This window comes from Sprattus sprattus, assembly GCF_963457725.1.
Source record: "Sprattus sprattus genome assembly, chromosome: 6".
Taxonomy (NCBI): Eukaryota; Metazoa; Chordata; class Actinopteri; order Clupeiformes; family Clupeidae; genus Sprattus; species Sprattus sprattus.
The window spans coordinates 5,555,894-5,569,330 of record NC_137925.1 but is presented as its reverse complement, the minus strand read 5'-3'; the positions used below and the strand labels follow the sequence as shown (position 1 = coordinate 5,569,330).

Here is a 13,437-nt window from a genome sequence, read left to right as displayed (position 1 = left end):
GTTTAGCTTAGATTTCAGTTCTCTCTCAAATAAACAACTCTTATCTATGCTCATTTACCCTTCCTATGTATGTATGTATGTATGTATGTATGTATGTATGTATGTATATATGTATGTATGTTTGTATGTACAGTATGTATGTACAGTGCCATCCACAATTATTGGCACCCTTAGTGAATGTGACCAAAACAGGCTATGAAAAAATATATCTTTGCTGTTTATCATATTGGTCTTTCCCTCAAAATATTCACAAAAATCCACCATTATTGGCACCCCTAGAAAATCCTATAATTAAAATCTAACTGAAGTATATTACCAGTCATGTTTGACATTTTTGAGTTCACCTGTTTCATTAGGAACTCTTAAGTGGTCAACCATGGCTTCCTGCTTCCCTGAGGTATAAATATGAGGTGACACAGGCCAAATACCCTCAGTCATTCATCAAGATGGGAAAGACAAAAGAACTCAGTGTCAAAGTGCGACAAAAAGTTGTTGAGCTGCTGAAATCCGGATTTAAGGAAATAAGAAAATATCTAAACAGTTGGAAATACCCACTTCCACAATCAGGGCAATAGTTAAGAGGTTAAAAGCAACAGGATATGTAAGGAATCAGCCTGGAAGAGGACCTATCTGTAAATTAACCCCACGCACCGTGAGGAGGATGGTTCGACTGGTAAAAGAATCTCCAAGGATCACAGCTGGATAATTGCATGGGTTAGTTAAGTCCTGGGGTCAGAACTACCATCAGACTGCACCTACATCACCACAAGTTGTTTTTGAGGGTTATCAGAAAAAAGCCTCTGCTGTCAATCAACAACAAACTAAAGTGCCTACAGTTTGCCAAATGTAAGTCAGACTTTTATATTAGAGTTATATGGTCAGATGAGACCAAAATAAGGCTTCTTGGCAACAAACATCAAAGGTGGGTTTGGCGTAGACAGAAAGATAGCCATACAGAAGAGCACCCCATACCCACATTGAAGTATGGTGGCGGATCTCTGATGTTGTTGGGCTGTTTTTCTTCCAAAGGCCCTGGACATCTTGTTACGACCTGGTATCATGGACTCCATCACATACCAGCAGATATTAAATGAAAACCTAACAGCCCCCCTCTAGGAAGCTTAAAATGGGCCGTGGTTGGACCTCCCAGCAGGACAATGATCCGAAGCACACCTCAAAATCAACACAAAACAGCAGAAAAAAGGTTTTGTCATGGCCATCACAGTCCCCAGACCTAAACCCCATAAAAAAAACTGTTGGAAGAGCTGAAGCCGAATCTGCAAATGTGTTGACCTCAGAATCTGAAGGATATGCAGAGATACTCTATGTAGGAATGGTCTCAGGTCTGTGCCATGTGTTCACCAACCTCATCACACATTATAGGAGAAGACTTGGAGCTGTTATCTTGGTAAAGGGAGGCTGCTCAAAACATTAAATTAAGGGGTGCCAATAATTGTGGCACACCTGTTTAGGAGAATAGTATTTATTTAATGAAAAATGAATGAAAATGTTTTCTTTAAATAATCTTATTTCAATGAAAAGGTAAGATTTTTGTAAATATTTTGAGTGAAAGACCAAGAGGATAAACAGCAAAGAAATATTTTTTCATAGCCTGTTTTGGGCACATTCACTAAGGGTGGCAATAATTGCGGAGGGCACTGTATGTATGTATGTATGTATATATGTATGTATGTATGTATGTATGTATGTATTTATGTATGTATGTATGTATGTATGTATGTATGTATGTATGTATGTATGTATGTATGTATGTATGTATGTATGTATGTATGTATGTATGTATGTATGTATGTATATATTTATATATATATATATATATATGCACAGAAAACCAGATTGATCGGTCCCAATCTAGGCTGCTGATTTTTTTCTACCTTGACAATCCCAAAACCATGAGCTATGCAAGTGATATTGCAAAAACACCTATTATATGCATAACTTGAAAAGGCAAGTGAAAAAAAAAAAAATTCAGTTCCCCCCAGACATCCCTTTCCCATGCCAAATTAGTCACAATCACAGAATGGTATAGCTGAATCTTTATTAGGAGAGAAGGGTAGATTAGTTTACAGTCGGCATATCATCAAAAATGCCATGGATATTAGTATAGAAAAGTCAGTCAGTAGGTTTAAGTAACAATATTCTTGCCAGGGAATATGTTAAAATCAGTGTTAATCAGTTCATAACATAACAAACAATTATATGTTTGTTATGAATGTTTGTAATTATGACTAGTGGCAATCCAAAAACCTGACTGAATGTGGAAGCTTCTTCTAGGAAATCTGTTTGCAGACATCCTTGGTAAGTTGATAAAATGGGGCCATCCATGGACGGCTCCAGACCTCAAAAGTGCATGTGTAGGCCTGAAAGACAAACATAACAGAGCATGCAATGTGATAAGGAACCTACAGTAGATCATCACACAGGTCAAACAAGACTGAGAAAGTGAAATTGTCTTTAAAGTATGTATTGTAGGTAACACAGTGGCTATAAATTGAGGAAAAAACTGGACACAAATTCACAGATTGAGACCTCAGTTTACTTGGAAATCACAGAGTAGCTGCGGAACTGCCAGCCTTTCTGAACGCGTATGCCTGTCGTCTGAACACCCCAGGCTATAGCGTAGCTTACCTTAGCCAGCGTTAAATCAGTGTAGATTTTGCAGTCAGTCTCTACTCCGCCATTTCTGCAGTTGGTTCTCGCCAGTTGCAGGGTGAAATAGTACAAAGCCCCTTCAACGACCTGTTCAAGGGAAAGGAAATGAAAATGCAGACTTAATACATGTAATAAGGCGATAGCCTAGCTACTTCAGGCTAACATGATCTCCCTTGGGAGCAGGTAGGTTGTTCACAGGCCCAAGTTGTCGAGTCTTGTCCACAAAAAATACACGTTTGTAGACCTGCGTCTATTAAGACAAAGCATTTTGCACCCCTTTATTGTTGACGTTCGCATCAGATGGGCCACCAACTAAAGCAGCACTAGTTTTTTTTTCATGAGAAAGTATGACCAGATTTCCAATTATTATCAGATAATAATCAGATAAAATCGAATGAAAAATTGATTGGATGGAATTTGGCAAATGGAATTTAATTTAAAATGATAGCAATGGTAACACTTGATTTATCAATGGGCTGTGTAAAGGTAGCCTAAAATATTTTGTTATATTGTCATCTTGAAGAATAGCAACAAATACTTTTTTACTTTACAAATAGTCTAATCTTGGCATCATATCTTTGTTTGATTACATACCATAATACCATCAAATGCTTTCTCGAAACTGTTTCCATGACTTGTGTATCCCTTTCATTTTACTCCACTTTTAGGAGCTCAAGAAGACATGTGCGAAACAGGTAATGTGGTTTCCATTGGTTATCAACAATAGCTGTGCAGGTATCAACCGGAAAATCTATTTCAGCCATTATTTATTGTAAAGTGAACAGCTGGTCTTTTGTACTCTTTTTTATGATAACTGAAGGAACTTTAGCTCAGTCTGAATTAACTGATTAATAATTATATTATTATTAGTCATAGGCACCCCTCCCTAGGAAATCACACACCTCATAATGGAGGTATATGAAGAACGAAGGGGAATAATTGTAGACAATGATTGAAGAAAGGAGGGGAATGATTATAGACAAACCTGAATCTGGGCCTTGTCCACCTTTGCAACTTGGTACACATCGCCGCCCTTCATGTTGAATTCCCCCACTGCAAATTTCAAAGCTTCTTGCACCCAAGGAGCGTTGATATCGCTGATATCGCTCACTCCTCCAACTATGTGGTCGCTGGCAGAAGCCAGGGTGACCAGTAAGGCTGCAACTGCCCAGAACATGGCCTCTGTTTCTCTTCAGGGGAACGGAGAGTCTCTGCAATTCATTTGGCATTCTGTCCATATATACAAGATGGTGACGTTGATGATTGAGGAGAACGCCCTTGGTATTTGAACAGGTGCAGCAGTCAATTTGGTTAAATAAACCCAGGGCGTTAAGCCAAGATTTCTTTAGAAATTGAACTTCTTAATAACTGTCTCAGCCCCTGCATTATTGCTAAACATAATATGATTCAGTCCTGAGAGTTGATAAAAGTAGAGCTAACAGCCAGATTTTAGGTGGAGCAGTGGAGCAGATAAGGTATTCCTGTGAAGTGCAGGTCAGAGTTAGGTTATGTTCACTAACACAGCATATCTCAACTCAGATTTCTTTCCTTCTCTTTACAATGCAACAAAGCACCCTCTGTTCTCCCACAAGCTGATGGAAATTGAATGACACTGCTGACAGACTGCACAACTGACAATGCAAGTTATCTGTATGTAACTGTTTGCTGATAACTCAAGACCTCCTACTTGACTCACACATAAAACAGATCTCAAAGATATCCTTTTTTCATTTAAGCAATATTGCAAAAATTAGAAAGGTCCTATCCCTCCAAGATGCAGAAAAACTAATCCACGCATTTAATACTTCCCGCCTCGATTACTGTAATGCTCTCGTGTCCGGATGCAGCATCAACACACTAAAGAGCCTCCAACTTACACAGAACACTGCTGCCCGTACACTCACCAGAACTAAAAAATATGAACACATGTCACCGGTACTCGCCTCTCTGCATTGGCTCCCCGTCAAAAGTAGAATTGATTTCAAAGTACTCCTGCTAACATATAAAGCCCTAAACGACCTGGCTCCAAACTACCTCAAGGAATTAGTTGTTCCGTATTGCCCTCCAAGGCTGCTCCGTTCCCAGAGTGCAGGCCTCCTGGTAATTCCAAGAATATAAAAAAACACATTAGGAGGCAGAGCCTTTAGCTACCGAGCCCCCCTCCTCTGGAACAATCTCCCTGCTTCCATCCGAGATGCAGACACCGTACCTATATTCAAATCAAGACTAAAGACATTCCTCTTTAGTGCATCCTATAGCCACAAGTAATTGCGTCGACAAACCCATCACCTGCTGTGCCAGCCACCCAGACATATTCGAACACAAAACATTTTCTAATACAAATAAAAATATGTGTTACAGACAGCGCATGATGTACCGTGTAGGAAGGCCTTTACGGATCCCGGGTACAGCATACAGTGCGTGTTGCGACTGTCACCTGCCAATTGGGCAGTGCTGCCCTGCATTTCGTCCCAAATTGGTCCCCGCCACAACGTTCGCTAGAGGATGTTACCAGAACGTTTTTGACGTTCGTAGCAAGTCTACGTTTGGTCCTTCTGTGACGTTCGCATGAGTCTTAAATCGGACTTTTAGGGAACGTTATAATTTGGTCACTCAGCACACGTCCCTAGGACGTCCTTTAAAAACGTCCCCATAACCTTTACCAGTGGTCCTCTGTGTGACGTTCGCATGAGCCTTAAATCGGACTTTTAGGGAACGTTATAATTTGGTCACTCAGCACACGTCCCCAGGACGTCCTTCAAAAACGTCCCCATAACCTTTACCTGTGGTCCTCTGCGGGACGTTCGCATGAGCCTTAAATCGGACTTTTAGGGACCGTAGAGAATTTTTTTTTTCATTTGCCCGACATTTTAATGGTAAACCGGCCAAATATCTATTTCTGCATCTAAATTAGCCAATATATTGAAGAAAACTGACGGCCTGCGTAGCTTAAATAATAACATAATCAGGTAGTTTAGAATGCAACATGTTTATTTTCCTAAGTTTACAATGGGAAACAAAAACATCAATGTCTGATGCGCGTCAATAAGTGGCCTTTAATCGTAACCTGCTGTGGCGTTAAAATGAGCGCCGCAACATGGTCATTGCTCTGTTCAATGAGAGCAGAGATTCTAAAATGATTCGACCCTCTTGTGAATCCTTTGCTTCGCCTTTTCGCAGTGCTAACAGAACATTTTACTGTGACTATCAATTACCTCGCACCTTAGCCAAGAGAACTTGTCACTCCGACATTTCGGCCTTTTCTCTGGTGAAGCTGTTCGAACATCTAGGGCTTCAGGTATTCAGGGTTTGGAAAGTTCACTTTCTACATGAACTAGTTCAGGTCATTGTTCATAATTCAAAATTTTGAACTAAGTTCACAGCTCCAATTTTCAATATGCTGCGAGTGCGAGCTATAATTTTTCCAAATCTCTGTCTGCAATACCGCTCTCGGCTCCTACGCAACATCGTCGCGCTCACGCACAGGCATAGACAGTATAATGAAATGAAACGCGTTCAGACGCAACACTGCAGGTATTACAGGTTCATTCTTGTCAGACGGTTTACCCTCATCAGTTGTGTTTGGCCTCTGAAAAAAAGCTTTTAAGGCTAGTCTGCTTGGCCATGTTGGATCCTTCTCACTCAGTTCGCTCCTTGTTTGTAACCAAGGGTTTGCGCTTTATTTAAAATGCAGCATATGCGTGTTGTTAAATAACTTTCTAACGGCAGATTAGCCTGTTCCTTTAAAACATAATATGGGCAGTGCACGTTTGCTTTATAGGCCTTAATATTAGGATTGTTGTCAAATCCAGATTGTGTTTGCGAGACGGGATTTTTAAGAAATTCCAATCAGACAATTTGACCGGTGAGCTCTACATTCTGTTGCAGCATCTTTGAAGGCCTGTGGGAAGCTCAATGTTAAAGCTAGAGACTTGATAGACCTTCCTATGTATGCATTGTATTGGAATCATGCAGACATTACATTTATAGCACAGATCAGTAGAGAAGCATTCATATTTATTTTATTTCGTCATTAGTTTGGCTTCTTATTGTGCCTCCCTGCCCGCAGATCGCTACAATATGTTTTTCCTCAAACCCTCGGAAAAAAATACTAAGTTTGTTGGCTGTCTCACACTGTGATAAAGTGTTAAAGTGACAAAATAATAATAATCAGACAGTGGTAGTACAGTAGGTAGCGAAGTGGTTTAGTAATAGGAAGGTTAACGGTTCAATTCCCATGCCTCGCAATCAAGTTTGTAAACTCGTGTGTGTCTGTGTGTGTGTCTTTGTATATCTTATGAAATGTGCTAAATAAATAAACTTGAACTTGTGTGTGTGTGCGCCCTGTAAGCAAAATGACGGCTCCGCGATCTATTATTATTTAATTTTTTTCATTTAGCTCCGCAAAAACGTTCGCTACCCCCACCGTGCCTGCTACGTCCGCAGTGCGTCCTTAAATAACGTCCCCAGGACGTCTAAAACACGTTTTCCAGAAGTCGCCACAATGCCCTCAGGACGTTCTTGCAACTTCCTGCAGAACGTCCCCAGGACCTATAGAAACACATTTTCCAGACGTCACCGTAATGTCCTAGGGACGTTCTTGCAACGTCCTGCAGAACGTCCCCAGGACCTATAGAAAACGTTTCCCAATTGTCACCGCAACGTCCTTGGGACAGTCTTGGAACGTCGTGCAAAACGTCCTAGAGTTGTCAAGGGAACCATACACATTTAAGTTTTTAGAACGTTCAGAGAGACCATTACAGGACGTCGAGGGGACGTCATTTTGCTTACAGGGAATGGCCTTATTGTGTTTGTTTTGACATGTGTTTTTGTTATGCCATGTGTTTTCTGTTTTGTTCTAAGACTCCGCCCCCGCCTGCCCTCTGTCAATTCCTGGATTTCCCATCATTTGCCCACTGTGTGCCATGTTCAGTGGTGCAGGTGGATGAATTAATAATTATGACCTCTGCCAAGTAGGTTATATTCTGTGCCGTTTGTCATCAGGATTATTTCAAAATATTTTGTATTAAACATGGTGGAGGTGTGTAGCATGGGTCAAGGAAATAACCATTAAATGTTGGAGCTAATCGGGATCATGGGGCATCATGCATCATCCCTGAACATTTTATATATATGGGCCATTCTACCGAATTTGTGTAATATGCAGTCCCTCAACAATAAAAACTATTTACAAAACAGTTAGGTATTTAGACATAGATATTTAATTAGAAAATGTTATGGTCTATATAAACCCAATGCATTACATGAGCTAGTGATAAGCTAAATATATACAAAATCATCATTTATAGGGTACTTTCTATTGGGAAGTAGCTGTCCCCAACCCTGACATCTAAATTTCAATGCCTTTAAATAACGCTTTTCAATTTTTTTAGATTTTTTTCAATGATTTAATTTCAAAGATCTTTATGATTGGGTTGAAACAGAACTTGGAATATTTAGATTTATTGTGGGTTTAATTTTTAAATCAATTTACTATACTCAAAAAATCATGTCCCTAGTTTTCGTGTCACTACCGAAACACAAGAGTTTTAGTCAATTGGATGAGCCTGTGTTTTAGCCACGACTCTGCATTTTTGACCATGCAGTGACACTGCATCTCTGTCCCTCATGGTTGAATGGTAAGTAGCTAAATCCCATAGTTTTTATATAAATGTGTTCCAAAGTCTGAAAATCGACGTGTAACCTTAAGAATTGTCACTACCGAAACGCATGTTTTCTTCAATTAAGTAAACCTTTTGGGGTTTCATGGAAAATCTTATGTTTGTATGTGTGTTCACCTCTTCAAAGATGTATTTGCAAGCCGTGTGCTTGCTAGAATTCTTTATTTATGCTTAAAGTTAGCTAGAATTGTCACTACCGAAACAGTCACTACCGAAACATATGGTAGTGACCAGATTATTTTGGTAGTGACAAAATGAAATGGTAAGTAGTTCAATCCCATCATTTTTAAATAAATGTGTTGTGTGGACTAAAGGGCGGCCCAGAGCACCTTTTGGATGATTTTGGGAGAGAAATGAACATCCATCCAACAGTGCAGTCACTACCGAAACAGTGCAGTCACTACCGAAACAGATAAATTGAACTTGAAAATTTGGTAAAAAATTCATTTCTATGGATTTCATTGTGAAAACCTTCAAGAAATATTTGTAAAAATACTCTTCAGAGAAGGGTAGGAAACACAATCTGAACAGGTCAATAATAATACTTTTTTACTATAGTAAATGTGATGTTTCGGTAGTGACCATTTTTGGAAGAGGAAAAACATTCCAACACATTCTGAAAATACAATATAAAAATGGACTGTTCTTTTACTAGATATGTGTACTTTAGATATGGTACAATATCCATACGGACAAAGTTTTGGGAATAAAACATAAAAAAAATCTAAATATTTCCGACGTGACTTTGCACCAATTCGGTAGAATGGCCCATATATATATATGTATATAAATGTGTGTTTGTGTGTCTATGTATACCTGCCAGCAGTCCTCTGGCGTAATCCTGAAATGGGTTGAGGATGTGAAGCCTACAAAATTCACTTCCCTGATCGGTTTCTGCAGAATCCAGGTTGTAGTACTTTATTATACGTATGGCCTGACCACTTTTGTTAGAACTAGACTTCTGGAATGAAATAATCCGTCATAGGCTATCCATTCACAATGTCCAAGAACATCAGGAACCTTGGCTGAGTCATAGTCAGAAATCAGCCATCTTAACATGTCTGTCACGGATACGCCACGTCCAGTCTAGAGTCAGCCATCTTAACATGTCTGTCACAGATCCGCCACGTCCAGTCTAGAGTCAGCTACTATCTGGGTCTCCAAATCTGGGCCGTTCCATCTAAAGACTTATCATCTCATAACATCCTATCCAGGTTGCTACTTTCCATTGTTAATTAGTTTCCATTGTGATTTAGGGATAAGTATAATTTTTTTGCTCTGTTTTCTCAATTTGAAATTTAAAGTGTAAATTCACCCCCAGCTGTGAGCCTAACTTCACCAACTGCATAATTTGTAAAAATGCTAAAAGGTGGGCAAGGGGCTACCACTAGTTCTCTATTTCAGCTTCGGCCTTGGCGTACAAAACTGTCCAAAAGTGGCTATACTTAAGGCCAATTTAGGGTCGTTTTAGACGCAGAGCCGTAAGCACGTAATTTACACAAGGGACTTGTTTTAGACAAGTTTTGATTCACGGTTCCTTAAGGTTCCTTAAGGATTGCGCGTGTTGCAAAGCAAATTGACGCCAGAACTGTAGATATTTTGAGTGAAGTAAGCGTATTTATTGCACCAGGACAAAGGAAAAAAACGTACCGGAGCATGAAAGTGTAGTGGGCGAAATGCTTGATATTATGAATACATGTGTTACACAAAATACAAAGGTTGGCAATTCAGTACCAGTGGCGAAAAAGACAGATCACATGACGCAAAAGTTCGTTTATTGACATCTTTCTAGACTTGCGCCATTTTACGCAAGCCTATTGCTCTGGGTGTGAATTGCTTGGCAACACCCCCAACGCAACGCGTAAGCACCTAGCAATTCATGCTCCCTTTAGAAGCATGCAAGGGCCTTTAGTCGCATAGTCAGGAATTTTGGCCGACGCACTTAAGCACGTAAGGGGGGGGGTATTTTACCGCTGGAGAGATGGAGAAAAAAAGGGGGGAGTGGGTCTGCATCGCCTCAAACGGCCCCCCCAGGAAGGAGGAAGGAGATGTTAGAATGATCGAAGGATAAAGTTGAAGATATAGACATGGCATGGAGGAAGTAAAGGGAATGGAAGGGAGGACAGAGGACTGTAAACTCAAAGAAGGCTTACAAAAAAGTTGCAAAAAGAGTAGGAATTAATGGACAGAGTAATTTAATACTTTTCCCTCTTCACTCTTTCTCCTGCTTACCCTTATTTTCTTTCTTCTTTCACTCTTGTTTTTTCCTTTCTTCTGCCTTTCTTAACTTTTGCATTTCATGAACTGGTATCACCTTCAGGAAATGCATATTCTAGATTTCCTATACTAACCATAGGAATAAATGATCCCTTCTCCCTTCATCTGCTATCATAGTCATAATATCATTTGTATCATAGTCCAACCAGGTGTGTCACATGATCTCAAGTCTGTTTCATAGAAATAGAAACTGTCCCTTGAGTATGATGACATAATTAAATATCTCGCATCTGTTATCATTACGTGATAAAAAATTAGTCATTAAGGAGTTGGAGGAAGACAAACACTGAGTAATGTTTTATTCTGTACCGGTTATTATACTGCATGAAATGCCCTCTATTGTTATTCCTAGGCTTCTTCTTCTTCCTCTTCTTCTGCGATTAATACGAACATAACATTCATTCAAACTTTGTCGCGTAGGACACTAGTGCTATGTCATTTTTCAAAACTTAATACTTTTTAAGATTTTGAAGAAAAACTTAAACAAATTCGCCCATAACCATTTTCTCTTCTTCTTTCAAACGTTTCCCTCTTTACTGTCTTTATCCATTACCACTCTTGTTCACTCTTCTTTCCTTTCTTCTTCCTTTCTTAACTTTTGCATTGCATGCACTGGTATTTCCTTCAGAAAATGCATATTCTAGTTGTTGTATGTTTTTCCAGAGTTCAGTAAAAAGTCGAATGCTTCCACACCTAGCCTACTTCTCATGGACTACAGACACACCCAAACTACAACATCAGGCAAAAGTAATGGAAGTTGGAGTTATGGCACTATGGAATTTCTGGAGCCACCAGGTAGGGGGCAACTTTCTGCTGGACTATTCAGTAACTTATTTGCCGACTTGCTCCCTTTTATAGTCCAACCAGGTGTGTTACCGCAAATCACATGATAGTCAGGCCGGGTATTATTTTCCTATACTAACCGGAGGAACCCATGATCCATTATCTATTCATCTGCTATCATAGTCATAATATCATTTGTATCATAGTCCAACCAAGTGTGTTACTGCAAATCACATGATCTCAAGTCTGTTTCATAGAAATAGAAACTGTTCCTTGAGTATGATGACATAATTCAATATCTTGCATCTGTTATCTTTACGTGATTACAAATGAATCATTAAGGAGTTGGAGGAAGACAAACACTGAGTGATGTTGTATTGGTTGTTTACAGTGCATTGTATTGTTATTCATAGGCTTCTTCTTCTTCTTACCTTTTTCTGCAATTAATTCAGCTCGAACCGCTTAACTTAGAAACTTTGTCGCATAGGTCTTGTAAAGGACACTTATGCTATGTATTTTTCACTTTTCTAAACTTCATACTTTTAAAGATATTAAAGAAAAATGAATATACATTTTCCCATTGACTTATATTGGGCCATTATGACATCAAAATAGGGTCATTATACTGGCTTGCACCTGTGCTTCACTGACACCTGCGTCAAGGTTCCAAGGCTCCTCTTCTCTCTGTCCCTTTCCATTCAACTGTATAACTAGGAATATTAAGAGACACCTTCCATACTCTACTTTTTTCTCTCTCCATCCTTCTCCCCATCCCTCTCACTCTACTTTCTCTCACACTCCATCTCTCTGCTTCACTCCATTTTCTCTCCTTCTTTCAATATTTTCCCTCTTCACTCTCTCTGTATTGTCTTTATCCAGAGCCAGTCTTGTTCACTCTTTTTTTCCTTTCTTCTTTCTTTCTTCCACTCATCCTTCCTTCTTATTTCCTTTCTTCTTTCCTTCTTCCACTCTTCTTTCCTTCTTCCACTCTTTTTTCCTTTCTTCACTCTTATTTATTTTCTAAAGTTCGAGGAGTCTTCCTACACTCTCTTTTAGAAGTTGAACTGTTGGATTTGGTTTCCATGATGCTTTCTGTCTGTCATTGACTGTCTTATCTTTAACTGGAGCAATGTCATCTATAATATTTAGCCATGTTGAATTTATATTATTCAGATATTCATCTACAGAGTCTGACAGGTCACTTGAGGTCCTTGAAAGTGCCTGCTCAAAGAGAGCTCTTGTGTGATTATTTATGGCTCTCTTTATTCTGGTCATAAACATATTCTGAATGCTTGGGGACATTAACCTCACCTCACATAAGCCTCACCTCACTGAGATTGGAGCAGAGAACAGATTTCAACTAATCCAGAGAACACCCTGTTGGGACTAACATGGGGGAGCCTAGGTCGTTACGCTAGGTACTTCATCATCATTGATTTCTGTGATTTTCGACAGCAACAGGTGCTGGACATGGCTTTGACTTGAGATGAACAGGTAGGACCGTAGACTTCATGAAGTTACACTCACTTTTTTTATTCAAGCTTTAGCCTTGACTGTATCACTTAAGGACATGTTAATCATTTTATAAGTTGGTGTTTTTCACATGAACTATAGGCTACTGTTAACGTTCACTAATCCACAGACTTCTAAATGACTGAATAGCCATCAGTCTCTCTGTTCTTCTCTGGTAAGGGCTGTGAAGAGGATCCCTATCAGACTGCATGTAGATTAGAGGGTCTGGACCAGCATCCCCTCGGCATCTCCCTCCCTGGCTGACAGGGGAGCCATCGACGTGTGGGGTTATGGTCACTCACCTGGACCAGTGAGGATCAGTCTGTGGTGATGTTGGGGATAGGACAGGCAGAGTGAGCAAGGTTTTGGTCCGGTTGCGGAGCGGAGGGCTCAGGTGCTTATTAACCATGCCTATAGACAGTGCTATTTGAATTCACACTTGAACAACACACTTGAATTCGGTTGAATCGAGGTTGGGCTTGAGGCACAGAGGTATCTTGCAGGCGTTGGC

The 13,437-nt window shown here is 39.8% G+C and overlaps 1 protein-coding gene across 1 annotated transcript; it reads right to left on the bottom strand.

Moving 5' to 3' along the window:
• Positions 1-2,556: 2,556 nt before the first annotated feature.
• LOC308366574 (cystatin-like) lies at positions 2,557-3,850 on the bottom strand (the record flags this gene model as incomplete). The annotated part of the gene is made up of 2 exons (XM_080840290.1): positions 2,557-2,760; positions 3,659-3,850. 2 exons carry the CDS (start codon positions 3,848-3,850, stop codon positions 2,557-2,559), a joined length of 396 nt encoding a protein of 131 aa, XP_080696416.1.
• Between the last annotated feature and the right edge of the window lie 9,587 nt (positions 3,851-13,437).